Source organism: Equus quagga, chromosome 16 (assembly GCF_021613505.1).
Source record: "Equus quagga isolate Etosha38 chromosome 16, UCLA_HA_Equagga_1.0, whole genome shotgun sequence".
Lineage (NCBI taxonomy): Eukaryota > Metazoa > Chordata > Mammalia > Perissodactyla > Equidae > Equus > Equus quagga.
The window spans coordinates 37,712,666-37,739,743 of record NC_060282.1 but is presented as its reverse complement, the minus strand read 5'-3'; the positions used below and the strand labels follow the sequence as shown (position 1 = coordinate 37,739,743).

General features: G+C 37.6%; 1 protein-coding gene across 2 annotated transcripts in view; it reads left to right on the top strand.

The window, feature by feature from the left end:
* The first annotated feature begins 500 nt into the window (after positions 1 to 500).
* Positions 501 to 27,078, top strand: part of SPAG1 (sperm associated antigen 1) — a 76,590-nt gene continuing 50,012 nt past the window's right edge. The window contains exons 1-9 of one of the 2 annotated variants that reach the window (XM_046642372.1): positions 501 to 770; positions 3,952 to 4,093; positions 5,973 to 6,132; positions 11,871 to 11,996; positions 14,795 to 14,859; positions 15,376 to 15,485; positions 16,096 to 16,201; positions 18,815 to 18,945; positions 22,100 to 22,206. In XM_046642372.1, coding sequence (XP_046498328.1) covers positions 3,954 to 4,093; positions 5,973 to 6,132; positions 11,871 to 11,996; positions 14,795 to 14,859; positions 15,376 to 15,485; positions 16,096 to 16,201; positions 18,815 to 18,945; positions 22,100 to 22,206 — 945 coding nt within the window. In that variant the 5' untranslated portion in view covers positions 501 to 770; positions 3,952 to 3,953. The remainder of the gene's footprint in view (positions 771 to 3,951; positions 4,094 to 5,972; positions 6,133 to 11,870; positions 11,997 to 14,794; positions 14,860 to 15,375; positions 15,486 to 16,095; positions 16,202 to 18,814; positions 18,946 to 22,099; positions 22,207 to 27,078) is intronic. The other variant, XM_046642373.1, reaches the window with a different exon arrangement.

Sequence of the window (27,078 nt, the reverse complement as noted above, 5' to 3'; positions counted from 1 at the left end):
AAATAATATAATTAGTCGTATTTTGAGCATTAGAATTTTTATCACTATTAGTACCTGCTAATAGACTGTAGGTCTGTAATTTTAAGTGCAAAGGGGGAAGAGAAATACATTTATTGAACTCCTATTATGTGCCAAGCATTTTATTAGGCGCTTTATTTTAACTAGTTTGAAAATTATAAAACTGAAATACGTTTCCTCACAAATGAGCTCTACTGTTTTATTCATCGGAATTGTATTATGTCTTACTCTGTTTTGTATCCCAGCGCCCAGTACAGCGTCTGACTCATAACCGGTACTCAGAAAATGTTGAAAGCGTGAAAAAGAAGAGGGAATCTTGCCCTTCATTTACTCTTTTGTGTAAAAGGAAAGGGTTAAGTAAATCTACGTTGCAGTGTAGATATCCTGAAGGTTTAATTTGTGTTTATAATTAAGTAGAAGTAGTTATCAATTTACTTTGCAGGTAGTACAACAATCCAGAACAGTAACGGCGTTTTAACTCAACCTAAAACGAACTGAAACGCAAAGCAGAGGAAGGGGACCACACACTTCAACTCTTATTTCTTGGTGAAGGGTCCTCTGTCCCGGCGTCTGCAAGGCCTGTAAGGCCAATCAGCGGGCTGGCAAGTCCAGGACTAGCCAATCAGGTCGCAAAGGCCTAATCCCCGCCCCCGGCGGTCAGTCGCACGCCCTTGGGCGCTCTGGCGGGGCCACGCCCCTCCCTGGTGAAGTGTTTGGCGGCGGGCGTCCTCACAGCGCGGAGCCTGAACCGGGTGAGTACATGCTGGCCAGAAACAAATTACATCTTCCCATCGGAGGCCTTCCCTCGGAGCCGGGGTGAAAGGCAGAGCAAGTGCACCGTCGAACTCGAGTGGCAGGGAGCGTCTTGTGGGGTGGACGACCTTCTTGGTCGTGGGAGGCAAACGGGGGCCCTTTTGTTTCTCGCGGCCGACTGTGGCTGATGTTGGGGTGGAGTCGCAACACCAGGGATTCCTGGGGTCCGCTGGCAGCGACTAGTCCTGGTGACCAAAGCCCGGGAGTGGGGAGCAGTTTCGTAGGGTCCTGACGTGCCCCCTGACCGTTGAGGGTTTGCTGTAGAGCTCCTGGATCCCGGCCAGTACCTGACCCCGCCGCCCTCTCGGGCAGCGCTGTACATAGAAACCGTTGCTACGGCTGGAGGATGCCATGTCCCGTCGGTCTCTGGCTGCAGGGGGCGCTTGGCTTGTGGATGCTGGAAAGAAACTTCTTAGGTGGCAACACACAGGTTTTTGTTACTAATCCATCGTAGTTTGCCCTGGAGGCATTACTGATAAACTTATTAGGAAATGTGGGAAATGGGTGTGGATTAGGATGATAGAGAAGAAATAAAATCCAACTAGGACCAAAGGTTTTCCTAATCAGAGACAAAGAAATTACAAACAGATGTGGAAGAGTTCTAAAGAGACCAAATAAAGTATAACTTGTTTTTTGGAACTTGAGAATGTGTATCCTACCAAAAAAAAAAAAAAATGGTGTTTTCAAAAAGGATTCTCAGAGAAATGTTAAACAGTGTTTAGAATTAAATTCATTTGATTACCAGGAGATCTACCATTTCAAATCTTTGTCACTATATTTTGTTCAAATCATAAAATCTCAGGGGTTGCAAGATACATTCAATTCGAGGTAGTCTATTTTAATCCCATTAGATGCTTAAATCTCTCCCATCAAAGATCCTCTAGCTCTTCGGAAAAATTCTCCTAAGGCAACCCATTCTATTCTGGGCAGCATCAATAATTTAAAAGATCTTCATCTTGCTTTCCTGTAACTTCCACCCTTAAAGCTATCCTTGTGATGGGAGACATTCATCATACTGGGCCTGCCGGTATAGTGTGAAAGCCACACTTCCGTTTCTCATCTGGGTCTCATCACAAAGCTGACAGACTGTCATCCATATCCTATACTCAAGTCAAAGCCTGCAGGAATATGGACAAGAAGCTGTCAGAACGTCCTCTTTTTCTGCAGAGGTCTGGTATAAGACCACACTCCCAGAGGGCAGGCATGCTGAATTAGACTCACTGCTACTTCTTGTTTTAAAATTTATCACCCAATGTATTTTAGGGCAGTGTTTTTTAAAAAAACTTTGACAATGACTTAAAATAAGAAATATATTTTTCTTTGCAACGTGTGTATTTATGTACACACATATTTATAATTTTTATGTCAACATTTTTTGTAAAATTGTTTTTTTTGTATGTGTCAGGTGGTCTGATTTGTTGTTCTATCTCATTATAAAACTGCTGATTGCAACTCACTTAATTGATTTCTTGGGTTGCCACCTGCAGTTTCAAAAACACGGATATGATAGTTAAGTATGTGGGCTCTGTTAGTCACCTACTGAGATTCAAATCCTCAGTTCACTACTTAATAGCTATATGAACTTGAGTGGTTTACATACTTGAAATATCAACTTCCTCATCTGTAAAGTGGGAGTAATTATTAATATCCTTCATGAGAGTGGTTTTGAAGGGTGAGATAATTCATGGCACATAGTAATTTAGCTCTGTAAATGTTAACTGTTTTAACATTTAACATAAGCCGTAAGCTCTCTACTTAAAATAAAACCTACCTGATAGAGTAGTTGAAGGGTTAAATGAGGTAATATATGTAAAGTACTGACAGTGGCGCCCAGCACACATGAAGAGTTATGTATTTGTTGCTGTGATTATCATCATCATTATTAGCAGTGTATCAGTATCATTAGAGTAAAACTGTCCAAGGCTGCCTTATTCCCAATTCAGCAGGTGTTTCTTAAGGGGTATAAGGTACTACTTATTGTGTTAGTCCTGAATATATGAAGATGAATAAAGTAAGATCTCTCACAATCCAGAAGAGAAGACAAAGAAACATAATTAGAGTATGTGCCATATGCTATGAGAGAGGTATGTACAAAATGCCGTTGGAACACAGATCTGGGAGCTGTTCGTTGATGGGAGTAGGAGGCAGGGAATGGGAAGAGGGTGATGCTAAGGAGAGTTGCAGAAAGGTGTGATTTATGTTTGTGCTGAATCAGAAAGGATGATTGAGATGTTAACAACTAAAGTAGATGAAGGTCGTTCAAATCAACATTAAAAGATATCTTAAAAAGCAGTTTGAGCACTAAAGGGAATCTGAATATGCCACCTCCAAATAGGCCATTTGGCATAAGGATTATTTTGAGCTGAGGGCAATTAAGAAACAGCAGACACAAGAAGAACTCTCTGCCCTCTCCCTTTCTGCCTAAAAGCAGGGCATGAATTTCCACTTATGAAGGTGTCCCCTCCTCCCCTCTCCTGCAATAGGAGGAGAACCACCCTTATCACAGTAGATGGACAGTCAGCACTGAGCTGAGTCTGCATAAACAAATCTTACACAAATAACCCTTATCTTCCATTAGTTTTTCCCATATATTTACCTTCTCCTAGAAACCAAAACCCATTTTCCTTTGTCTCATCACTTTACAATTTATCACCCTCTGTTAAAATGATATGTAGATTCCCAGCCTAACAGTTTCTTTGGGTTTTCACTTTTCTGTGAAGCTCCCGTGTGCATATAACATAAACCTTTTCTCTTGTTAGGCTGTCTTTTGCCAGTTTAATTCACAGGCCTCAGATACTGAACCTAAATGGGTAGAGGAAAAGTTTTTTTCCCTCCTCTACAGCATCAAAACCTACTTTGTCATTGTATTCCATCCTTGCTTTAGTGAAGATTAAGTAACATAATCCGTGTATGGTACATAGTAATTTAGCTCTATGAATGTTAACTGTTGTTATCAAGGAGAGATAATTTGAAAGTAGCCTTCCTCCTTGGAAGAAACACTCCCTCATATTTTCTATCAAAATGAAAAATAAATATTACAGAAGTGCCTAGACTATCCAAATTGAGTATTACTATATATCTATATTAGATTAATAACTGTTTTCCTGTACTACATTTCAGCCATGACTGCCAAAGATTATCCATCATTGTGGGGCTTTGGAACAACAAAAACATTTAAAATTCCTGTTGAACATTTGGATTTCAAGTATATTGAAAAATGTTCAGATGTTAAACACTTGGAAAAAATTCTTTGTGTGCTTAGGTAAGCATTTAAAAATCATCTCATGTTTCAGTATGCCAGTGTTAATTATGTTGTTGACTTCTAAAAGTCAAAGCTACATTACAAATAGCACATTTGGAGCAAATTTTCAAATATTGAGATTGTTGGTTTTTGTCCATGTTAGGTTCCAAAATAGTGCTTTTGATTCTGTGGTTAGTTGGGAGGGCTCTGGCTAGGTCTACTTCCAGCATGAGACTTAGGCTAATTAGTATCCAAGAGGGCATTTTTCTTGCTTCCTCCACATTTTCTAGGAAAAGAAAGTAGCTTTATTGGGAAAAGGTAAAGCAGCCATTAGGAGGTAAGATTAGCTCAACAGCTTACGCTGATAAAGTTTTTGACACTCCCCCACTTTATACCATCTGGCAGAAAATGTGGGTGACTCACTGGGAGCTGGTCACACGGAGGATGGTGGGAAGGCCAGGAGGTAGGACCAGAAGGCAGGAAATCAGGGCCTTCTCCGGGTGAGAGCCCCGTGACCATGATTGGCAGACTCTAATATACATTAGGGTAAAGCATATGCAATTTAAAGAATTTTTTTTATAATCTAATATTCTTATTAATCCCTAAAACTTATGGTTGTTAAAAATACAAATTTGAGGGCCCCATACCCAGAGATTCCAGTTTAGGAAATCTGGAGTGGAGCCCAGGAACATGTGTTTTTAACAAGCACACTGCCTGATTGACATGCAAGTGGTCTAGGGAACTCACAACAGGAAACACCGCCCTGTCGCATACCAACCTGTGCCACCCATTTTGGATTTCCTGAGGAGTTTTCACTTGGAGAGTAGCCTAACATTGCAGAAGCACAGACTGCTCCTTTTCAGGACATCAGTAGTATTCCTTCTGCTCAGTGGTAGTTCTTCTTTTCTTCCCTCTGACCCTTGTCCTTGTCACTGTGTCCTTTCCTTTTTCTCTCTCATCACCTTCAACCTCCTGTCCTCCCTACGTATCCCTGCTTGTCCCCAGCCAGAGTTGATGTAATAACTTTATCATTTCTAAAATGGAAAGCTAAGCAGCATATCATATTGTTTTCCCTTTTATTTTTCTCAGCAGTATAAGAACATTTTCGTTTCTATTTGGTCAAGGACTGATAAAGAAAATGAGAAGTGTACAGGATGGAAAAGTTTGAAAGCCATAGTGATACTGTTGGTTCTAAGAAGTTCTCTCAAAAGCCTAGTTAGATTATATTGCATTGACTTAGAGTTATTTTTTAAAATTTAATTTGAAAATGGTATTTATTTCTATTTTTCTAAAAATTTAAAACTAAACAGATTTATAAGAGGGGGGAGAAGATTGATTTTCCTCAAAAAAACAAATTAAAAAAGAACAAATGTGTCCATCTAAGTCTCTAAGGACGGAATTCTGTTCCTTGAGCAGTTGAATTTAGAGACGTATTGTTCTAAACTGTTCCTCTGCCATTTTCTTCCTATCCCTTTGGGAAAAAAATTGAGCTGTGAATTCCTCCTTAGAAAGGAAGTGCCAAGTCTCACTTTCTGCCTGTCTCTAATATTGAATTTCCAGTTATAAGTTTAAAATTACCGTATGTACAAAATGAATGTGTGTGTTAAAGAGGAGAGAAAATGTTGTTTGTTCACCTTTAAAGTGTGTAATGAAAATTGGTGTCTTCAGAGCTCCTTTTGTTCCTTCATTGCATCACTTCATAGATTAACAGGTAAAAATGGAGGTTGTGCTGGTTGGGGATGGTGAGTGGGAAACCAGCAGCCCAGCCTCCATCCTTGTGCGGGGCAGTCCCTGAAATCTCTGCGAAACCCCTGGGCTCCACGGAACCCAGCTTGCAGAACACTGGTCCAGATGACCTCTAAATAAAGTGCTAACTCTAAAATTCTGAATTTTTTTAAAGGTCTGGTGAGGAAGGATATTATCCTGAACTTACCGAATTTTGTGAAAAGCGCCTTAGAGGCTTGGCTCCTGAAAGTAGAGCTTTGAGGAAAGATAAGCCTGCAGCCACAGCATCCAGTTTTACAGCAGAAGAATGGGAAAAAATTAACGGTGATATAAAGGTATCGAATAACACCAGTTTTTGTGACATTGTCATGTTGTATGTACGTCTACTTCACTTATCCAAGATCCTAGGCTTCTTTTTTGTCAGTAAAGGGGTTTTAGTGTGATTACTTAAGTAGTATTGCTTGCTTCTTACACCCAGGAGAATATTGTGAATGTGTGTGTTTGTGAGTGCACACACACACACGTGTGTATTTTAAATGACTGAATAATATTCTGTCCTATGAAAGAAACATAATTCAATCAGCTCCTATAAATAGTGCTATAGAAACATGTTTATAATTTTTTTGTATCACCCTTGTTATTTCCTCAGGATAAATTATTAGAATTCAAATTGCTTGATCAAAGGATCTGAATATTGTTAAGGCTTTTAAAACATTTCCATGTTCTCAGAAAAGTCATATCTTTGTTCTCTTCTACCAGCAGTGTGTAAGAATGCCCATTTCAGGTACTCTTCACTGGATACTGTAGTCATTTTTTACATTTTTTAATCAATTAAATAATTGAGACAATGATAATAGTTTATTGTTTGATTACTAGCAAAGTTAAATTTTTTCGTCTATCTGTCACTTGAATTTCTTCTTTTGTTAATGGCCTGTTTACTGATTTCTTTTAATAAGCTTTGTTGAATTGGCATTCAATAAAAATTAGCGGTTTTATGGTATACATTTTGATGAGTTTTGACAAATGTGTGTGCTATAGAACATTTCTGTTACCCGTAAAGTTTCCTTGTGCCCCTTTGCAGTCAGTGCTGACCCCACACCCTGGCTCCTGGCAACCACTGAACTGCTTTATATCATTCTAGATCTGCCTTTAGTAGACTTTCATGTAATCATACAATATGTTGCCTTTTGTGTCTGGCTTCTTTCACTTAGCATAATGCTTTTTATATTTATCTATCTTATTGCATGTCCATAGTTCATTTCCTTTCATTGCTGAGTAGTATTAAATCGTATAGATATCTCACAGATTGTACGTCCACTTACTAGTTGATGAACAAATGCCAAAATGTTTTCCACAGTGGCAATCCTGCCAGTAATGGATAAAAGTTCCAGTTGCCCTGCATCCTGGTCAGCGCTTAGTATTGTCAGTTTTGTTAATTTTAGTTATTCTGTTAGGTTTGTAGTGGTATCTCATTGTGGTTTTAATTTCCATTTCTCTCATGACTAATGATGTCCAGTGTCTTTTCTTGTGCTTATTTGCCATCCATATATCTTCTTTTGTGAAGAATCTCCAAAATCCTTTGCCCATTTAAGAAAATTGGGTTGTTTGTGTTCTTACTGAGTTTTAAAATACATGTCTTTCATTAAATACATCTTTTGCAAATATTTTCTGATATTCTGTGGCTTGCCTTTTCATTTTTTTAACAGTGTCTTTGAAAGAACAAAAGTTTTTCATTTTGATGAAATCAATTTTTCTTTTATAGTTTATTCTTTTTTGTCCTTTTTAAGAAATCTTTGTCTAATCCAAGATTCCTAAGTTTTATCCTATGATTCTTCTAGAAAGTTTATAGTTTTAATTCTTAAATTTAGTTCTATAATCTGTTTTAATTTTTGCATACACACACAGTACGGATATCCAAGTGTTCAAACACTGTTTAATGAAAGATTATCGTTTCTCCTTTGAACTTCTCAATACCATCATCAAAAATCAATTGACCTGTGTATGTGTGGATCTATTTCTGGACTCTCTCCATTCTGTGTCATTAACCTAAAACGTCTGTCTTTTCTCCAGTACCTCATTGTCTTGATTCCAGAAAGTCTTGAAATCAGAGACTGTGAGTCCTCCAACTTTGTTCTTCTTTTTCGAGGTGGTTTTAGCTATTCTAGGTCCTTTGCTTACCAATTTCTGCAAAATAACTTGCTTGTATTCGCATTGGGATTGTGTTGAATTTGTGGATCGATTTTGGAAGAACTGACATCTAAACAATATTGGAATTTCTGATCCATGAACATCATATATTTCTCTGTTCATTTAAGTCTTCTTTAATTTTTTGTGGCAGTGTCTTGTAGTTTTCAGTGTATAGTTCTTGCGTATTTTTTGCTAAATTTATTCCTAAGTATTTCGTATATTTCGTGCTGTTGTAAAAGTTAATGTCTTTTAATTTCAGTTTTTTCCTTCATTCTAAGTCATTCTAGTTATATAATTTTCTGGGGGTTTTTTGGTCTGGTAAAATACATATCATGTAAAATTTACCATCTTAACCATTTTTAAGTGTACAGTTCATTAGTGTTAAGTATCTTCACATTGTTGTGCAACCAATCTCTAGAACTTTTTCATCTTGCAGAACCGAAACTCTGTACCCATTAAATAATTCTCCATTTCCCTCTCCCATCAGCCCTGGCAACCACCATTCTACTTTCTGTTTCTATAAGTTTGACTAATCGAGACACCTCTTAGCAGTGGAATTTTAATAGTAATTTGTACATTGCAAGTTTATAGTTATTTAATCGATTTTTTTATATTGACTTTGTGTCCTGTGATCTTGTTAAAATTACAAATTAGTTCTTGTAGCTTTTTTGTTGATTCTGTGGATTTTCTATATGCAAGATTGTGCCATCTGTGAATAACAAAAGATTAACTTCTTTTCCAGTCTAGCTGCTTTTTATTTCTTTTACTTACCTTATTGCGCGGGCTTGGACCTCTAGTACAATGTTGAACAGAAGTGGTGAGAGTACATATCCTTATCTTATTCCCAATATTAGGGGGAAATCATTCGGCCTTTCGCCATTAAGTATAATGGTAGCTTTAGATTGTATGTAGATGGCCCTTTATCAGGTTGAGTAAGGTCCCTTCTATTCCTTGTTTGATGAGAATTTTTATCGTGAATGGGTGTCAAATTTTATGAAATGCTTTTCTTGCACTTATTAAGAAAAATATATAGTGGATACCAGGGGAAAGGTGGGGTGGGGGGTGGACACAAAGGGTGAAATGGTGCACCTACAACATGACTGACAAACATTAATGTACAACTGAAATTTCGCAAGATTGTAACCTATCAATAACTCAATAAAAAAAAGAAAAAAAGAAAAATATAAGATTTTCTGTGTAGTCTGTTAAGTAGGTAAATTATGTATACTGTTTTTGATGTTATACCAACTTTGCATTCCAGGATAAACCCTACTTGGTCATGCTGTATCTTTTTTATATATTGCTGGATTTAATTTGCTAAAATTCTATGAAGGATTTTTGTGTCTATGATCATGAGAGCGATTAGTCTGTAGTTCTCTTGTAATGTCATTGTCTGGTTTTCATAGCAGGGTAATGCTGGCCTGATAGAATGAGTTGGGAAGTGTTCTCTCCTCTTCTGTTTTCTAGAAAATTTGTGTATAATTGGTATTATGTCTTCCTTAAATGTTTTCTGGAATTGACCATTAATGTCATCTGTGCCTCAAGTTTTCTTTATAGGAAAGGTTTTAACTGTGAATTCAATTTCTTTAACAGGTATAGATCTATTCAGGTTATCTTTAGAGCTCTGTCTCTTTCCTCTTGGATGTTTTGCACCCCAAATCTTTGCAGTCTTGGCCTCCCTGAAGCCTGAACTCTGTTCTTCTGAAGTCAGTGGGACCACATGGCTGTTTGGGTTTCCTTTCCCTACACTGTAGCCTGGAAATTCCAGGTAGTAACTTGGGGCAAATGCAAGACTTACCTCATTTGTTTCTCTTCTTTCAAGGGTCATCGTCCTGTGCTACCTGTTGCCTAGTGTCTGAAAACCATTGTTACATATATTTTATCCAGTTTTCTAGAGTTTAGGCAGGAGGGTAAATCCAGTTCCTATTACTCCATCAGGGCCAAGAGGAGATGTCCCTTTATTAATTTTTCTATTGATATGTCTCTTATTTATTTGTAAGAGTTCTATCCTATATAGTCTAAATTTTTCTTCAGTTTGTTATTTGCCTTTAAAATTTTGTATATAGTGTTTTTCATGTTTATTCATTTAAAAAAATTTTATGTAATCATGCCTCTTGATTTTATCTTTCAGGATCTTCTCTTGCTTTTATACTTGGGAAAGCTTTCTCTCTACCAGCTATAAATTTACCTGTATTTTCTCAAAGTTCCTTTGTTGTTTCGTTTTGCTTAAGAAATAATGTTTTTGGGGCCAGCCCGGTGGCACAGAAGTTTAAGTTTGCACATTCTGCTTCGGTGACCCAGGGTTTGCTGGTTTGGATCCCGGGTGCGGACCTATGCGCCGCTTGTCAAGTCTTTCTGTGGCGGGCATCCCACATAAAATAGAGAAAGATGGGCATGGATATTAGTCAGGGCCAGTCTTCCTCAGCAAAAAGAGGAAGATTAGCGGCAGATGTTAGCCCAGGGCTAATCTTCCTCAAACAAAAAAAAGAAAGAAAGAATGTTTTTAGGGGCCAATCCCATGGCTGAGTGGTTAAGTTCGTGTGCTCTACTTCGGCAGCCTGGGGTTTCACCGGTTTGGATCCTGGGCGGGGACCTAGCACTGCTCATCAAGCCATGCTGAGGTGACATCCCACATAGCAGAACTAGAAGAACTAGAATATACAACTATGTACTGGGGGGCTTTGGGGAGAAGAAGAAAAAAAGAAAGAAAGTGTTTTTAAACAGACTCTAGAGAAACAGTTCGTTGTATTTTATTTTATTTTATTCAGGATATTTTACTGGGGTGAATAATACACTTGAAAACAACTTTGAGGTATTTGTATTCTCTAACTCAGAATACTGAATTTTTTGAAACTTTGAGCTTTCTCATTTTACCATTTTATTGACTTGCATGTGGAAGTCTGGTAATTAGTCTACAAGTTAAGGTGGCAGTTTATATCCAGAATTCTTCAGCTTTATTTTCAGTTCTAGCTGCAGAGCCTGCTTTTTCCCCCATTGTATCTCCTTTCCCAGTCACTTCTTGAGTTAGTCTCCTTCTCATCTCTCTTTCTTTCATCCTCTCCTTGCCTCTTCTTCCTTGTTACCCTTCTCTCTACTCCCTTTCTTCCTCTATAACTCCTCCTCTTCTCTTTTACCTTTCTTCCCTTATGTTTTTCTTTCTCTCCTCCTGTTTCCCCTGTTTGCCTCCTTTTCATCCTCCCTGCTTCCTATACAGATAGGACAGATAATACAGTTTATTGCTGTATCCCAGTGCCTTTTCTAAGAGTGTCTGACAAATATTAGACCCTCACTATAGATTCGCTGAATAATAAATAATGGAATTTCACAGATAGGAAAGAAATCTCTTACTCAGTTTTTTCCTGGAAGCTGTGACAATTCAGTGTAATAAACATTACTGTGAACTCTTATATGCCAGACACTGTTTTAGGTTCTTGAATCACAAAGGTGAGATTAAGACATAGGCTCGCCCTCAGGGAACTTACAGTATGGTGAGCAACATGAACAGTAAATAGGTGATTTTAAATCTTCATGCTAATACACGGAGGAGGAGCACTTCTAGCCCCACTGAGAAGTTCAGCGAAAGCTTGCTGGAAGGGATGAGGAGTAAGATCTTGCAAGATAAATAAAAGTTGGAAGGACAACAACATATGAATATACATACTGACCTGTACACTTAAAAGTGGTTAAAATGATACACTTTGTTATGTGTATTTTACCACAATTTAAAAAAAAATAGAAGGAAGGGCATTCCAGATAGAATGGCATGACCAAATTGTCACCTAAAAAATTGACCCATAGGGAATTACGATGATGTGTAGTCTTTTCTAATGCCTGGTTAATTATTTCAAACTGTGTGTTTACTTTCTTTTTTCTCCCTTCTTCTCAGAGTTGGGTATTAGAAATTAAAAAAGAAGAAAATCAGATGCATTTTCCTGAAATTGAAACATCTCCAGCAATGGAAGGTAATTTGCCTCCAGTTCGTGGTTCAAACAGCCATCTTCACGTTAGTAAGGTAGGCTGTTGGGTGGGGGTTATGGGTGGCCGGGGAGGAGGTGGCGGCTGTTGTTTATTAGGGAGTTAACGCAGTTTAATCAGAGTAGCCACAGTCTGATGTGCTCTTGGAGAGTTAGAGATTTTTTTCAGCTGACTATGTGCTGTTACCTTCTTGAGTACACTGTATTTCCTCACTTGGAGATGAAAATGAAACAGCATTTTACTTGGAAGATTTGCGTCTTGGGTTTACTACCTTTCCTCATTTTTTCTTTTGTTATTTTGTCTCTTCTACTCTGACCAGTGTTGGTGAACACTTAAGATCCAAATCAGTGTGTGAGAATTTCAGGGAATAATTTTATACATCCAGTAGAGGTAAAGAGGAAATAGTTTATTACATAATTAACTATGAATTTAAAGCATTCAACAGATACTTTCAAGCAGTTATAGATGACACACCTCTGTTTAATGCATGTTTTTTTCCCTTTTCCTCAGCCCTTTATGATTGTTTCTCTGTAGTTGATCCCTGTTTTGTCATGTAGACCTCTCCTTTTTTAACCCATGGGTTCTATAAAGAAGGGGCCTGTTGGAGTTCCAGGTCCATTTTACTTAACTTCAAGTTGAAACGGAGCTTCTAGGCATCCACCTGACCCTGATATTGAGGTCTAGCCCTTGTCTCCTGGGCATTGGGAGTCTCTGGGCTTTCACGTGGATCACACATTCTATTCCCTCTGCCCTACTTTTTTTCTTTTATTCCTATCATTTCAGAAAGGATGGCTACTTGTCTCTTATTCTGGGTTAAATCATTCTTGTTATTCTCATCTCTTCTTTGAATCCTCATTTTTATTTAAAAAACATCCATAGCCCTTCATTACTCTGCTCTTTGATAATTTACCTTCCTGGATCTTTTTACTCCCTGTTAGGAATTACTCAGGTAGCTGAGGTACACAGTAATATGGTAAGGATGCCACTGTCTGTAATCAATGAATTTGTATTTATTGAATACCCATTATGTGCTAAGTCGTGCCCTGAAAATATAACAATCAATAATTGGTTTCTGCCCTCAAAGAGCTTATAGTACATTGAGTAGGCAGACTAGTGATATAGTGGTTCTCAGAGTATGGCCATGGACCCAGGTTGTCCCAGAGATCTTTCTACGGGGTCCAGAAAGTCAGTGCTATTTTAAAAAATAATGATAATGCTTTGTCTTTTTCACTGTGTTGACATTTGCACTGAGGGTAAAACTTCTGGTGCCTTAGCACAAATCAAGGCAGTGGTGCCACACTGTATTAGTAATCGTTGTTTTCTCCACTACTACACACAGAGTAAAAAATTCCAATTTGACTTAAAAATGTCTGTGATGAAACAGTAAAACTTATTTTGTTAAATCTTGAATCTTGAGGACACATCTTTTTAATATTCTGTTTAACAAAATGAGAAGTATATGGAAAGCACTTTGCTGTGCGGTGAAATATGAAGGTTATCTCAAGAAAAGCACTTGTGCAATTGAGTCGCCAGCTTAAGTAGCTGCTTTTTTCTGGAACAATTTTTTAATTGAAAGAGTGACTGACAGACAAACTATGGTTATTCAAACCTGGACTTTTGGCAGACTGTGTTGAAAATGAACAAAGTGGGCTTGTCACTTTAAGGAAAACTACCAACAACGAGTGATAAAATCTGTGCTTTCAAGTGCAATTTAGACTATTTCATATTTTTTTGTGGCTCTTGAATACCTGCTTGTAACAAAATTTCCCCTTAACGGGGGTAGTTGAAGACTTTTATCATGAGCTCTAAGAAGATATTAACAGATATTATTTTTAATTGTATAATGAAATGTACGAATATTTGGAAGATCCACATAGCTCCAAATGACCAATGCACTATGTTACAAAATTGTGCATGGTTAAACAACCCATTCAAAATGGTTTCAGGTTATGACTAACTTTTAAGAAACTATTTGAGAAACTGTTTGTGAGCATAATGTCTATTGTTTGCTTTCCTCCCATTCCCTTCTGGTGCTTGCAGTGGGCATGTGACCTAGGTTGGGCCACTTAATAGCACCAAGCTAGTGCTTGATCAGGGACAGGTGCATGACCCAAGCTAGCCAATCAGAGTTCTTCCCTGGGATATCATAACTAAAGATGGAAAGAAGAGTACCTCTTCTTTTCCCTTCTGATTGGGAGGCCTGTGAGGTTATAATCCCAGACTGCTTGTGGCCATGTTTCCTACCACATGGAAAAAGCAAGTACCCAGCAGGGGAAACAAAGTCAGTGGGCGTTGAGAAGCAGTGACTAGGGACAGTGGGAGAGCCGGAGAGCTGGAGAGAGAGGGCATGTGAATCCTTTGTCTGGCAACACCCTTGCACTTTCATCAGTTTGGTTACATAAGCCAATAATTTATTTTTTTTTAGTAGAATTAGTCCAAGTTCGGTGTCTGCCATTGCAAACAAAACAGCGCTAATACAGCAAAGTAGTTATTCTTATTTCTTCAGTGCCTAAGATTTAAAAGAATGAATGAGTTTAGTACTTTATTTTAAGAAAATCACAAATAATCATATTTCATACATGGGAATTTTTAAGTTTTGTGTATGTACTTAAAGACCTGTAAATTGCTCCCAGAATTAACTACAAATTTAAAATCCTTTTTTAACCTGCTGTGTATTATTATGTTAATAATTATAATACTGGAGTTGTCATAACTTCAAGTACCTATGTTTCTTATCCATTCAATTCATATATCTTAATCCAATAGTTTATATTGCATTTATAGTAAAACCTGCTAATCTTATATGTCTCATAAAATATGATTTTATTCTTTCAGGAAATATATTCCAAAAGTAGGCCAGCAAAAAAGAAAATTCCAAGAGATTATGCAGAGTGGGATAAGTATGTTTTATATTTCTTTATATAAAATTTGTCAATGAATAATTCTCTAACATAAAATACTGTAATAACTTCTTAATTATTATAAACCTGAACATATCGAGTACCAAGTTACTTCAGTAGAGTACTAGGAGTATCCAGTCTAAGTACTTTCGATCTTGATTTTTCATTAAATAAAAATCAACTGTACCCTTTTGTTTATAAGAGCAACCTAAAATAACTAATGTAATTTTTATACCCATCCAAAATAAAAAAGAACAAATATTTTAAATTGAGAGAAATTTGTCATAATTTTAATTACAAAGTTCTAAACGGTTTAGGTCTAATTAATATTTAAGTCTTTGATAAATTGCATGGTTTCTAAGAAAGAATACAGATAACTTGTAATACAAACCTATTATGCGTTTTTGGAATATGTCTCTAAAGGCACAGTGATACAAATACAAGAATGTCAATAATAAATTTTATTTTCTTACTTGTATTGTACTTTTTTCAGTTTTTATTATTCTTTCATTTAAGATTTGACGTGGAAAAGGAGTGTTCAAAAATTGATGAGGATTACAAAGGAAAAACTGTAGTAAACAACAAGTCACATTTGTCTAAAATTGAGACAAGAATAGACACAGCAGGTAATTGGGGAAAAATAAGAATAATTTAGTAGTCTTGAAATTTTTGAATTATAATAGAAGCTTTCAAATGGGAAGACATTCAAAGAAAAGACATTTTCTTTAAGTGTTGCAGATTTCCATTAAAAGTTTACGGATTTTCTCCTAGAGTTGACCACCTCTAACAAATTCAGTTCTGTCCTTTAACTACTTAATTTTATATAAGTAACAGTTATACTGCTTAAATTTAGTAAGACTTAAAAATTTAAACCTATTTTTTTACTGTAATTCATTTATTTCCTATTCCTTTTCTCAAATCCTCTTTTTCCTCCAAATCCCTCAAATTTTTAAAAATTGTTCCCTCAAAACAAAAAACTGGAACACTTTGTTTTCTTTTGAAGTCCATAGGCATATAGCACCTTTAAAGTGAAACAAAACCAATCAAAAAACCTAAACCTTCAAAAATTATGAATGATTAAAAAAAAGAAACATTCTTAAACTTGGAAAACCTTTTATTTTCTTTTATTTATTTTACAGTTTTCTGCTTCTGTTAAAATAATCATTCTTGGAATTTAATTTTTAAAAAATTCTTAAAATTATATGTTTACTTACAGCAGGTAACATTTATTTCTAGGTCTAACTGAGAAGGAGAAGGATTTTCTTGCTACCCGTGAAAAGGAAAAAGGAAATGAAGCTTTCAACTCAGGAGATTATGAAGAAGCTGTGATGTATTATACTAGGTGAGCAGATTTTTGCTGTGGTTTAACTTAACATTTAAAAAAATGATAATGTTTAAATTTAATTGTTGAAATGATATAAATAAGCTAAAAAGTCTGTGTCAGAATCACTCAAGATATTGTACTTGTGGTTTATCATAAATTCACTTGTGTCTGCCTTGTTTTTTCAATACTTTTCTGAGACCTCTAAGCTCCCACCAACTCCCACTTTTGACAAAGGTCCCGACTTTCCTATTTTACAGAGAAAATAGGATAGAACTTGACAGAAAGTCCATATAGCATAGAGGTTAAGAACTCAAGTTCTGTGGTCAGATTGCCTGGATCTAATCTTAGTACATGGTGCTACCTTCCACCCCAGGACCTTTGCATATGCTGGGTCCTCTGTCTAGGATACTCTTCCCTCTTCTCATTATCTAGTTAACTCTAATTTATCCTTCAGATCTCAGCCCTTGCCTCACTTCTTTGGACAAGTCTTCCTTTACTTCCCAGACCAGGTTAAATCTCCACCCATTCCATACCCCCCACCTCCAATTTATAGGCTCTTCTAGCAATCTTATTTCTTCTTTATAGTATTTGATGGAGTTACAGTTTAAGTTTGTGTGATCTGATGCTAACTAGACTGTAAGCTCTGTAAGAGCAGAGCCCACCTGTTAGATTTTTTATACCATTGTATCTCCAAGGCCCAGCAAAGTACCTGGTTCATGGTAGATGTTCAGTAAGTACTTGTATGAACTTTTGAAGCTCTTACAGTATATGAAAAGTAGACTAATTTCCTAAAATATTATTATAGACAAACTGTGCTTATAGAACCACTAATTTTAGAACTAAACTCTGTACAATCTTCCTTCCACCAATTTTTTTCAATGTTGTTTGCATCTCTAAAGAAGTTTACCTCAACTATTTAAGTGAACATACAAGGTAAAGAGGATATCAATGTATCATTCATTCAGTACAGATTCCCCTGTTCAGGCAGGTGGATGTCAGCTCTGATATCCTTCTCTCTCTTCTTGTAGATTTCTACCAGTAAAGAATCTCTTGTCTATCACAGGGAACAAAATTTTTCTTGTCTTCTTTCAAGAAATGATAGAGGTGAAGAATTAAAGCAGCATAGCATAATGGTTAAGGGAACTCAGACTTTCTGACCTGGAACAGATTCTTCATCTCTCTCAACTCAGCTTTCTTAATGTGATGAGGCTATTACAGTGCCTACCTCAGAGCAGCTGTGAGGATTAAAGCATGCTGAAAGGCAGCCTGTTTGAATCCTGACTCAACCATTTACTAGCTTGTGGCCTTGGGCATGTTACTTAACCTTTCTGTTGCATCCATTTTCTCCTCTGTAGAATGGGAAGAGCAGTAATACCTCCTCCAAATTGTAATGAGGATTAAATGAGTTTAGCGTTGAGTGCCTGGCATGTGGGAAGTATTGTCAGGTACTTGTGTTATTTCTTCTTACATGCATTTTCCACGTTTAGTCTCTACCCAACCATGTAGTTTCTTTATATTCATCTTTAATGATCTTAGTAAATTGACACTTTTTGTGACTTTTCCATTTCATCTTCTTCTGGATTTACAAAATTCAATGCACTGATACCATTATTTTTCCTATCTCTAGGAATGCATTATTTCACTGCATTCCAAATCAACTTTTTAAGAAACAGCAAGGTAGAACTGAAAGAACTTAGTTAAGTTCTTCTTTTCCTTAATTATTTTGCATCCATACACTAAGTGTAGTGAAATTTGCTCTCTTAAAATCTATATTCCTCAATTACTACTATTCTCTGTTTCCTTCAATTAAATTCCTTGATTAAATTATGATCACTTCCTTAGAGTTAAATCTACTTTTAGATTACGATTTATTTGTGTCTGTTAACACAATAACAACTTAATAAAGGATATTAGTTGTGGTCAGTTGCTCCAATTTTTTGTACTAGGAAATCGTCCCCAAGGAGTCAAAAAAATGTATTTGATATTTGACGTTAACTAAACTGATTTTTAAGAAGATCTATGGGTGTTTAAATACCATGGCTCCTCTAAAGGCAGAGTCAACTGTAAACCTCTTCACTGGATGTTTAAGCATCTGTCTAAATATTAATTTATTACGTTTATGGAATTGTATTTTAATACTTTTGATGGTGCAGGCAGTTTTAGTTTTCCTGGGCGTCCGTAACAACGTGCTACAGACTGAGTGGTTTAAACAACAGAAGTTTGTTTTCTCACGGTTCTGGAGGCTAGAAGTCTGAGATCAAGGTGTTGGCAGGGTTGGTTTCTTCTCAGGCCCCTCTCCTTGGCTTGTGTGGCTATCTTTCTGTATTTTCAAGTGGTCTTTCCTCTGTGCTTGCCTGTGTTCCAATCTCCTGTTCTTATAAGGACACCAGTCATATTGGATTAGGGCCCACCCTCACGACCTGATTTAACTTAAACATCTCTTTAAAGACTATATTCAAATACAGTCACATTCTGAGGTACTAGGGGTTAGGACTTCAACATATGAATTTTGAGGGACACAATTCCACCCGTAACACAGGCTATAATTGTTTTATTTACAACTTTAGTTGAGTTTCTCTATCTTATGTTTGCCTCTGGTCTGCTTGTTGCCAATAAATGTCTCTTTTATAGGAGCATATCAGTGCTTCCCACCATAGTGGCCTATAATAACCGCGCTCAAGCAGAAATCAAACTACAGAACTGGAACAGCGCTTTTCAGGATTGTGAAAAGGTCTTGGAGTTAGAACCTGGAAATTTAAAGGGTAAAACATATCATAGAATGCTTTTAAATTTACAGCAGGATCTGTTAAAGACCATTTGTGAAGACACTCATTACATTTACATTTCAAATAACGTCAAATTTCTCTATGTGAATCATTACCTTCATAAAGTTACTTTTAATTTCCAGTTTAACTTGGAATTTAAGTTCCTGATTATTTGCACTCAAGTAGCTAATAATCCAAGAAGATTGAATAAAAGGTATATGTGTTTTTAGAGAAATATCTCAGACTTGCATTTGAATGTGCTTTGTTTTTCCTTTAAATTTTTTTATTGTGGTAAAATACATATAACATGAAATTTACCATCTTAAATCATTTTTAAATGTACAGTTCAGTGGTATTAAATATATTCATATTGTTGTGCAGTCATCACTACCGTCCATCTCCAGAACTTTTTTTATCTTGCAAAACTGAAACTCTGTACCCATTAAATAACAACTCTCTATTCTCCCCTTTGCCCAGTCTCTAGCAACCACCATTCTACTTTCTGTCTCTATGATTTTACTGTTCTAGATACCTCATATAAGTGGAATCAGACAGTATTTATCTTTTTGTTACTGGCTTATTGAACTGTGTCTTTTTATCCAAAAAATATTTAAGTATAATTTAATGTAGATTTTCTGATAGTTATTAATATAATATAATGAGCCCACACCCAGGCTCTAGAATCTTCTACCAGCTGCTTTGTGGGCATTGTCACCTGGATGTCCATAGACATTTTAGATTAAACATGTCCAAACTGACTGCATCTTTCCACCAAAACCTGTACTGTGTCCTGATTCCCTGTCTCTGTGACTGTGCCACCTTGCCATGGTCCAAGCCTGAAGTGTGCAAGTCAGACTCTACTTTTCTGTTATCAAGAAAGAATCTTTCCAAGAGGGAGCAGCATAAATTATAATAGACTCATTCAATTTCTTTAAACATTTATGGATGCAAATAAATATAAACTCTTAATTTTTTTTTCACATGTGTTGTACCCTTTTGTGCCTACAAACATGGATAAGCAGAAACCATAGGTGTGCTGAGGGGGTATCTTGGTGCATCAGCCCCGACTGTCATTGCCATGGATTGCCCTCCTTTCACCAGTAAAGTCCTCTTGTGCCTGTATTTTGTCTCTATTGTAGAGTATGAGTGTGCTCCCCGCTTTAGGCAGGTGCCTGGTAAAATTTTATGATTTCCTGATGGGCCCACACCACCACTGTGCGAGGCTCTATGCCAAGCGCTTTACATGTATTAACTCTGTTAATTTTCACAACAGCTCAGTAGAGGTGCAGATACTGTTATTAGTACACTCATTTTACAAAAGAGGGAACTGAGGCATAAAAAGATTAAACAACTCACCCAAGGTCACATAACTAGGAAATGGCAGAGCCAGAACTCAACCCTGGACAACAGACTCCAGAGCCCACATTCAACCACTGTGCTACTCTTCTGCCACTAGAATGGCCTTATATTTTCATTCTTTCCCTGTTTGAGTAATTTCTTAAGTGCTAGAATCTTTCCTATTTAAAAAACAAACTTGAGAGAGCCAAATCTAGTAATGAGTATGGCCATAAAACATTAGTATGTTTGCTTAAGTGAATAAATAACTTCCTCTTCAAAATTTTATTTTTTACTCAAAAGATAATTGGTTTTTTTCCTAAAGTAGAAAGAGCTCTTTATTCTATTTTTTTTTTTTAGATTGGCCCCTGAGCTAACATCTGTTGCTGTCTTTTCTTTCCTTCTTCTTCTCCTGAAGACCCCCCAGTACATAGTTGTATATTATAATTGTAGGGCCTTCTGGTTGAGCTATGTGGGATGCCGCCTTAGCATGGCCTGGTGAGCAGTATCATTTCCGCCCAGGATCTGAACCCCCGAAACCCTGGGCTGCCGAAGCAGAGGTTGCGAATTTAACCACTTGGCCAAGGGGCCGGCCCCACATAATTGTTCTAAATGCATTGTGGTATTTGGATTACGTCCTGGAACAGACAAAGGACATTAGTGGAAAAATTGGTGAAATCCAAAGAAAGCCTGTAGCTTAGTTAATAGTAAATGTACCAATGTTAATTTCTTAGTTTTGACAAAATACCATAGTTATGAAGGATGTTAGCATTAGGGAACTCTGAGTGAAGGTATATGAGACTCTCTGTATTATTTTTGCAACTCTTCTATAAATCTAAAATTATTTCCAAAATAAAAAGTTTAAAAAAATGATAATTGTTATATCATGAATATTTCTTTATGGACATTCCCTTCTGAAATCTGAGTAGTAGTAGTAAGAGCTAAACTTGTACTTATAGTGTTACAGTTTTGATTAAATTTATGACAAAATGATTTATCCTTTGGATTTTCATGGCTCATTCTAAGACTAAAATCAAATTGGTTAAATTTATGTTTTAAATAGCATATTAAAACATAGTAGATATAAATTTCTCACTTTTCAGATTTCCAAGTGTAATTATTTTTGAAATAATGACTTATTACACCAAGTTCTCTCATTATATAATGGATAATGATGAGACTAGAAAGGCATTCATTTTCAGTACAAAATAATTATCAAATTATACATTGAAACCTACGAAAAAATCTGATGCAAATTGCCAAAGTGCTCAATTTCTAAACCTAGCTGACTTAACAGTCAGGATTCTCTCAGTTCCCTATGTGAAATACCTCCTTCTAATCATTTTGGAGATTGCTATAGATTTCAGTAATGACCCATGTTCTGAGCCAGATGCCGTAATATGCTAACTTTGAATAAAGGGTTTTCTAAGTTTTCATAAAGTGATAAAATAAAACTAGTGATGATTATAAGGAGAAAAATGTTATTGTTTAGTGAAAATCTTCCCAGTATTGTAGCACAGCCTGGTGGCTCTGAAGGGTTGAGGTATGGAGTCTCTAAGCCCTTGGAGGAGCTGTCAGGGCCTGGGGCTGCCAAGGGGCCAGGTTGTTGGAGGGGACAGTTGCCTGATGCAGCCTCTTCTGTTTGCCTCAGTGTCATTTTCTCTACGTGCAACAATATGAAAACAGGTGTAGTTAAACTTTGCACAGTCGCATCCTAACCTGTTCTGTGCTACGTATATTCTTCCTCTTGAAAAATATGCTCTAACTATGATGCCATATGTTAAAAACTGTAACTTTTATTTTGGTAACTTTTCAGCTCTTCTGCGGCGTGCCACTACATATAAACATCAAAACAAGCTGCAGGAGGCTGGAGAAGATTTGAGGAAAGTACTAGCTGTTGAACCTGATAATGAGTTGGCCAAAGTAAGAACATAAAGTGACTCTTAAACTAATTCTATAGTTTGTTATTTCTGTATTTATGTTAAAATATTAGTCTTGCTGGATAAATGATCTTGCGGATTAGGTCCCAGCTTTAAAAAGTAGGTTTATCTCAGATGTCCTGAAATGTTAACATCTATTTGAAGTGGAAGAAGGCAGACTCATAAATTGCCCAAAACTATAAACCTACTTCTGAAGGACAAATATTTATTTATTTATAATTGGCATAAAACATTGTGTAAGTTTAAGGTGTACAACATGTTGATTTGATCCATTTATATATTGCAGTATAATTACCACCATGGCATTAGCTAACATCTCTGCCACATCACATAATTCTCATTTCTTTTTTTATGGTAAGAACAATTAAGATCAAGTCTCTTAGAAACTTTGAAGCTTATAATACAATATTGTTGACTATAATCGCTATATGCTGATTAGTTGACTATAATCACTATGCATTAGATCTCCAGGACTTATTTACCTGCTAGTTGCAAGTTTGTACCCTTAAGCAACATCTCCTCAGTGACCCTAACCCCTAGCCCCTGGTAACCACCATTCTACTTTGTTTTTATGAGTTTAGCTTTTTTAGATTCCACATATAAGTGACATTATACAAGAGGGACTAATACTAATTTTCTCTTTCTTGCAGTGTTGTAGGCAATCCTCTTCTCTGAGCTAATATCACTTTATTATGCGGAGTGGTATACAAGTTTCCTAGGTAGGGTTAGGCACGAGCTCCATGGCCATAGAAGAGTGCATGGCAAGTGTAGCATCACTGACAGCATGTGCTGCCTAACTAAGTAGACTGACTCAGTTATGCACTTAGGGGGGTCTGTATTAAGGCCTAAAGAGTAGAGGTAAGTGTCAAGAACTGTGAAGGGTCTGAGATTTTACCCTACTTGCAGATTAACAAAGTGACCTAGCAGAAGAAGAAAATATAGAATAAAAGACTCCTGGGATAGACACAAAGGACTTTGTTACTCACAGCCTGGCAAGCCAATAAGCTTCAAGTTCATGTCAGTTCCCCTGGCCCCCGAATCCCATGGTAGTGGTGCAGAGTGGCCCAGATAGATGCTGCACACTCAGTGGGTTTGTGTCACAGTTGAAGAATCCCAAATTTAGAAAACCTCCATCTTTTATAATAGGATACAAGCAAATCTGCCCAAAATTCTGTTCTGGAGGGAAACATTATCTTTGTTTTACTGGAAAGCAAACAAACCTGCTTTCTTCTCTGTAGGGTACTATCTCTGTTTTCCAAGGCTGTTCTCAGTGCAAACATCCTTAAAAAGACAGTCCACAACAAAGGTTGTTTACTGCCTCTGCTCACAGTATATTCAGAAATGTGAGAAACCCATGGAGAACTACTTCCGACAATAAGTTTTCACCGTTTCCACATATACCTGTTGGGTTATCTGTCTCACTCCCTCTGAGTGGCAGCTAATGTTGCTAGTGTCTCAGCTGCATTAGTCAAGTCAGCATTTCAGGGGATTAGGTTTAGGGCTCGGCTTAGGAACACATCTTTTCCTCATAGTATTTCCTTTTTACAATGGTCTATTTATTGAAAAGTTAATGTAACAATATTCTAAAAGAAAAAATTTGAAACAAGGAAAACTATCTTTAATTTCATTACCCAACACATTTCATGATTACGTATTAACTTTGGGCCTTAACCAAATGCATTTTGGTCTTAACCATATGCAAAGATTAACTCAAAATGGATCATATACCTTAATGTAAGCCTGAAATACAAAAGTTCTAGAAGAAAATATAGAATAAAATCTTTATGAACTTGGATTAGACAAATATTCCTTAGGTAAGGACATGTGGCACAATCCATAAAAGACAAAGTTGATAAATTAAACTTCTTCAAAATTGAAAACTTTTGCTCTTTGAAAGATACTATCCGAAGAATAAAATGAAAAAACCACAGACTAGGAGATAATATTTGCAAATCGTGTATCCAATAAAGGACTTGTATCAAGAATATATAAAGAATTTTTAAAACTCAATAATAAGGAAACAGGCAAATAAAAAATAAGCAAAATATTTGATCAGATACTTCACCAAAAGAATGGGAAATAAGTGCATGAAAAGATGCTCAATATCATTAGTTTCTAGAGAAATATAAATTAAGGCCACAAGAGATACCACCACAAACCTGTTAGAATAGCTAAAATTTAAAAGATTGACCATACGAAGTGTTGACAGGGATGTGGAGGAACTGTAACTCCTGGGAATATAAAATTATACCACCACTTTGGAAAATAGGTTGACGGTTTCTTAAAAAGTTAAACGTAAGATCTTGTCAAGATGGCAGTGTGAGCAGATGTTGAACTCGTCTCCTCCCACGAACACAACCAGGTTACAATAATTTTTGGAACAATTATCCTGGATTGAAAACTGGATAAAAAGAACCCCCACTACAAGGGACAGTCCTGATAAAGGCAGAAGAGGCAGAAATTCCTTCTGGAGAGGAAAAAAGTCACCTTTCGGAGCAGTGGAGCTTCTCAGCTGGCCAGGTGGGAGCCCCCTAAGGTACGCAGCCCTCCCTGGAGGAGTGAGGTCCGGAGTGGGGCCGATATGGCTATAAGCATCCTTCAGACTCAGCCCACCTGAGACGGGGGTTCTTACTGTCTGGCTTTGCTGGCTATTAACTGCAGGGAGGATACCCCCAGAAAAGCTATCAGCCTAAAGCCGAAAAGACCCAGGTCTTAAAGGGCCCACACACAAACTCACTCACTGCAACAACCTAAAATCACCAGAGAGAAGGCTGACAGTCCTTTCATAAAACGAGACTCACCTGGTGGGATCTGGGGGCATCTTGGTGAGAGGAGGGACCTCTCCAGAGACTGAGACATTTGTGGGGGCCATTGTTCTGAGCTGGCCCAGGCATGCTGACAGGACCCCGGTGGGGGCCATTGAGGTTCATCCCTTGGCCTGTTAGCCCAGGGGTCTGCCACACCCACTAGAGAACAGCTTTAATCCAGTTCAGCCAGGGAAGGCAACCTGCCCTAAGGACTGGCCCCAGTAAGCCCCCAGGCTACTTTTCAGCCTGCATTGACTGGGTGCCTTGATCCTCTACAGGCAGGCAAGGGTGTCTGCCTCTGTGGGGCAGGGCCTGTGAGAGGACCAGGTGAACTGTTGGGGGGGGGGGCATTGGTGGACAGGTGGGGGCCTCTGCAGTGTGGCATCAGGGTACGCTCCAGGGGGTTGAGAAGTGTGCACAGACCAGAACTGTGTTGATGGTGTTTATGGTCCTGTGGGGGGGTGAGGCTTATCAGCACAGAAGACCTGTGCTTCACAAATAGCCATAAAAAGGATCAGCCCCACCTTCCAAAGCCTGAAACAATTGAGTGCCCCATGCCAAGGGCCAGCCCCACTCAGCTGCACTCCTAAGAGAACTGGCAACAGCCTTGTAGGCCTTAGGTCTATCACAACTGTACCCCCTGAGCCTAGCAACCAGCTACACTGGGTACCAAGCCAATTAAGAGGGCAACTGCAATAGGAGTGTGCTGATAGACTTGGTAGCCAACAGTGCTGAGACTCCCCAAACCGGATTTACAAACAGCTGGCCAGGGAAGGGAAGATTAGACTCCCTGGGTACCCGCAGTGGGAACAACCCTGCCACAGCAGAAGGACACAAGTAGCCCACAAAGAGGTCACTCCTGGTTCTTATAGACTGGTGATGAGAGGGAAGCACACTGCTGGGCCTCATAAAGCATCTCATACATAAGGCCACTTCTCCAAGATCAGGAGACATAGCCGACTCACCTAATACATAGAAATAAGCACAAAGAAAGAGGCATAAGGAGGAGGCAAAGGAATACTTTCCAAGCAAGGGAACAGTACAAAACCCCAGAAAAAGGACTAAATGAAACAGAAGCTAGCGACCTACTCAACAAAGAGTTCAAACAAAATATCATGAGGATGCTCACAGATACGCGGAGAAGAATGGATGAACACAGTGAGCACATCAGCAAAAAGCTGGAAGATATTAAAAAAAACCAATCAGAAATGAAGAATACAATACTTGAAATGAGAAATTCACTAGAGGGACTCAATAGCAGAGTAGAGGAAGCAGAAGAATGGATCAGTGAGCTAGACAAAAGACTAAAGGAAATCATGCAAGCAGAACAGAAAAGAGAAAAAAGAATTAGAATAAGAACAGTCTAAGGGAACTCTGGGACAATATCAAGCATGCTAACATTTGGATTAGAGGTGTCCCAGAAGGAGAGGAGAGTGACAAAGGGGCAGAAAATTTATCTGTAGAAATAATAGAGGAAAATTTTCCTAACCTGAGGAAGGAAACAGACATCCAAGTTCAGGAAGCACAGAGAGCTCCAAAGAAGATAAGCCCAAAGAGGCCCACACCAAGACATATTATAATCAAAATGTCCAAAATTAAAGACAGAGAGAAAATCCTAAAAGCAGCAAGAGAAAGGCCACAAGTGACGTATAAAGGGAAGCCCATCAGGCTATCAGCAGACTTCTCAGCTGAGACCCTACAGGCGAGAAGAGAATGGCATGACATATTTAAAGTGCTAAAAGGAAAAAACCTACAGCCAAGAATACTCTATCCATTAGAGTTGTCATTCAGAATGGAAGAAGAGATAAAGAGCTTCCCAGACAAGCAAAAATTATAGGAGTTTATCACAAAGAAACCAGTTCTGCAAGAAATGCTGCAGGGACTTATTTAAGTGGGAAAGCAATGACCACAAATAGAGATTAAAAAAAATTATCAACAAAACAACAACAACAAAAAACCAGGCAATAAAATCACTTGTAAGGTAAAAATATAGTAAAGGCAGCAGATCAGCTACCTGTGAAGATAATATGAAGGTTGAAAGACAAGTG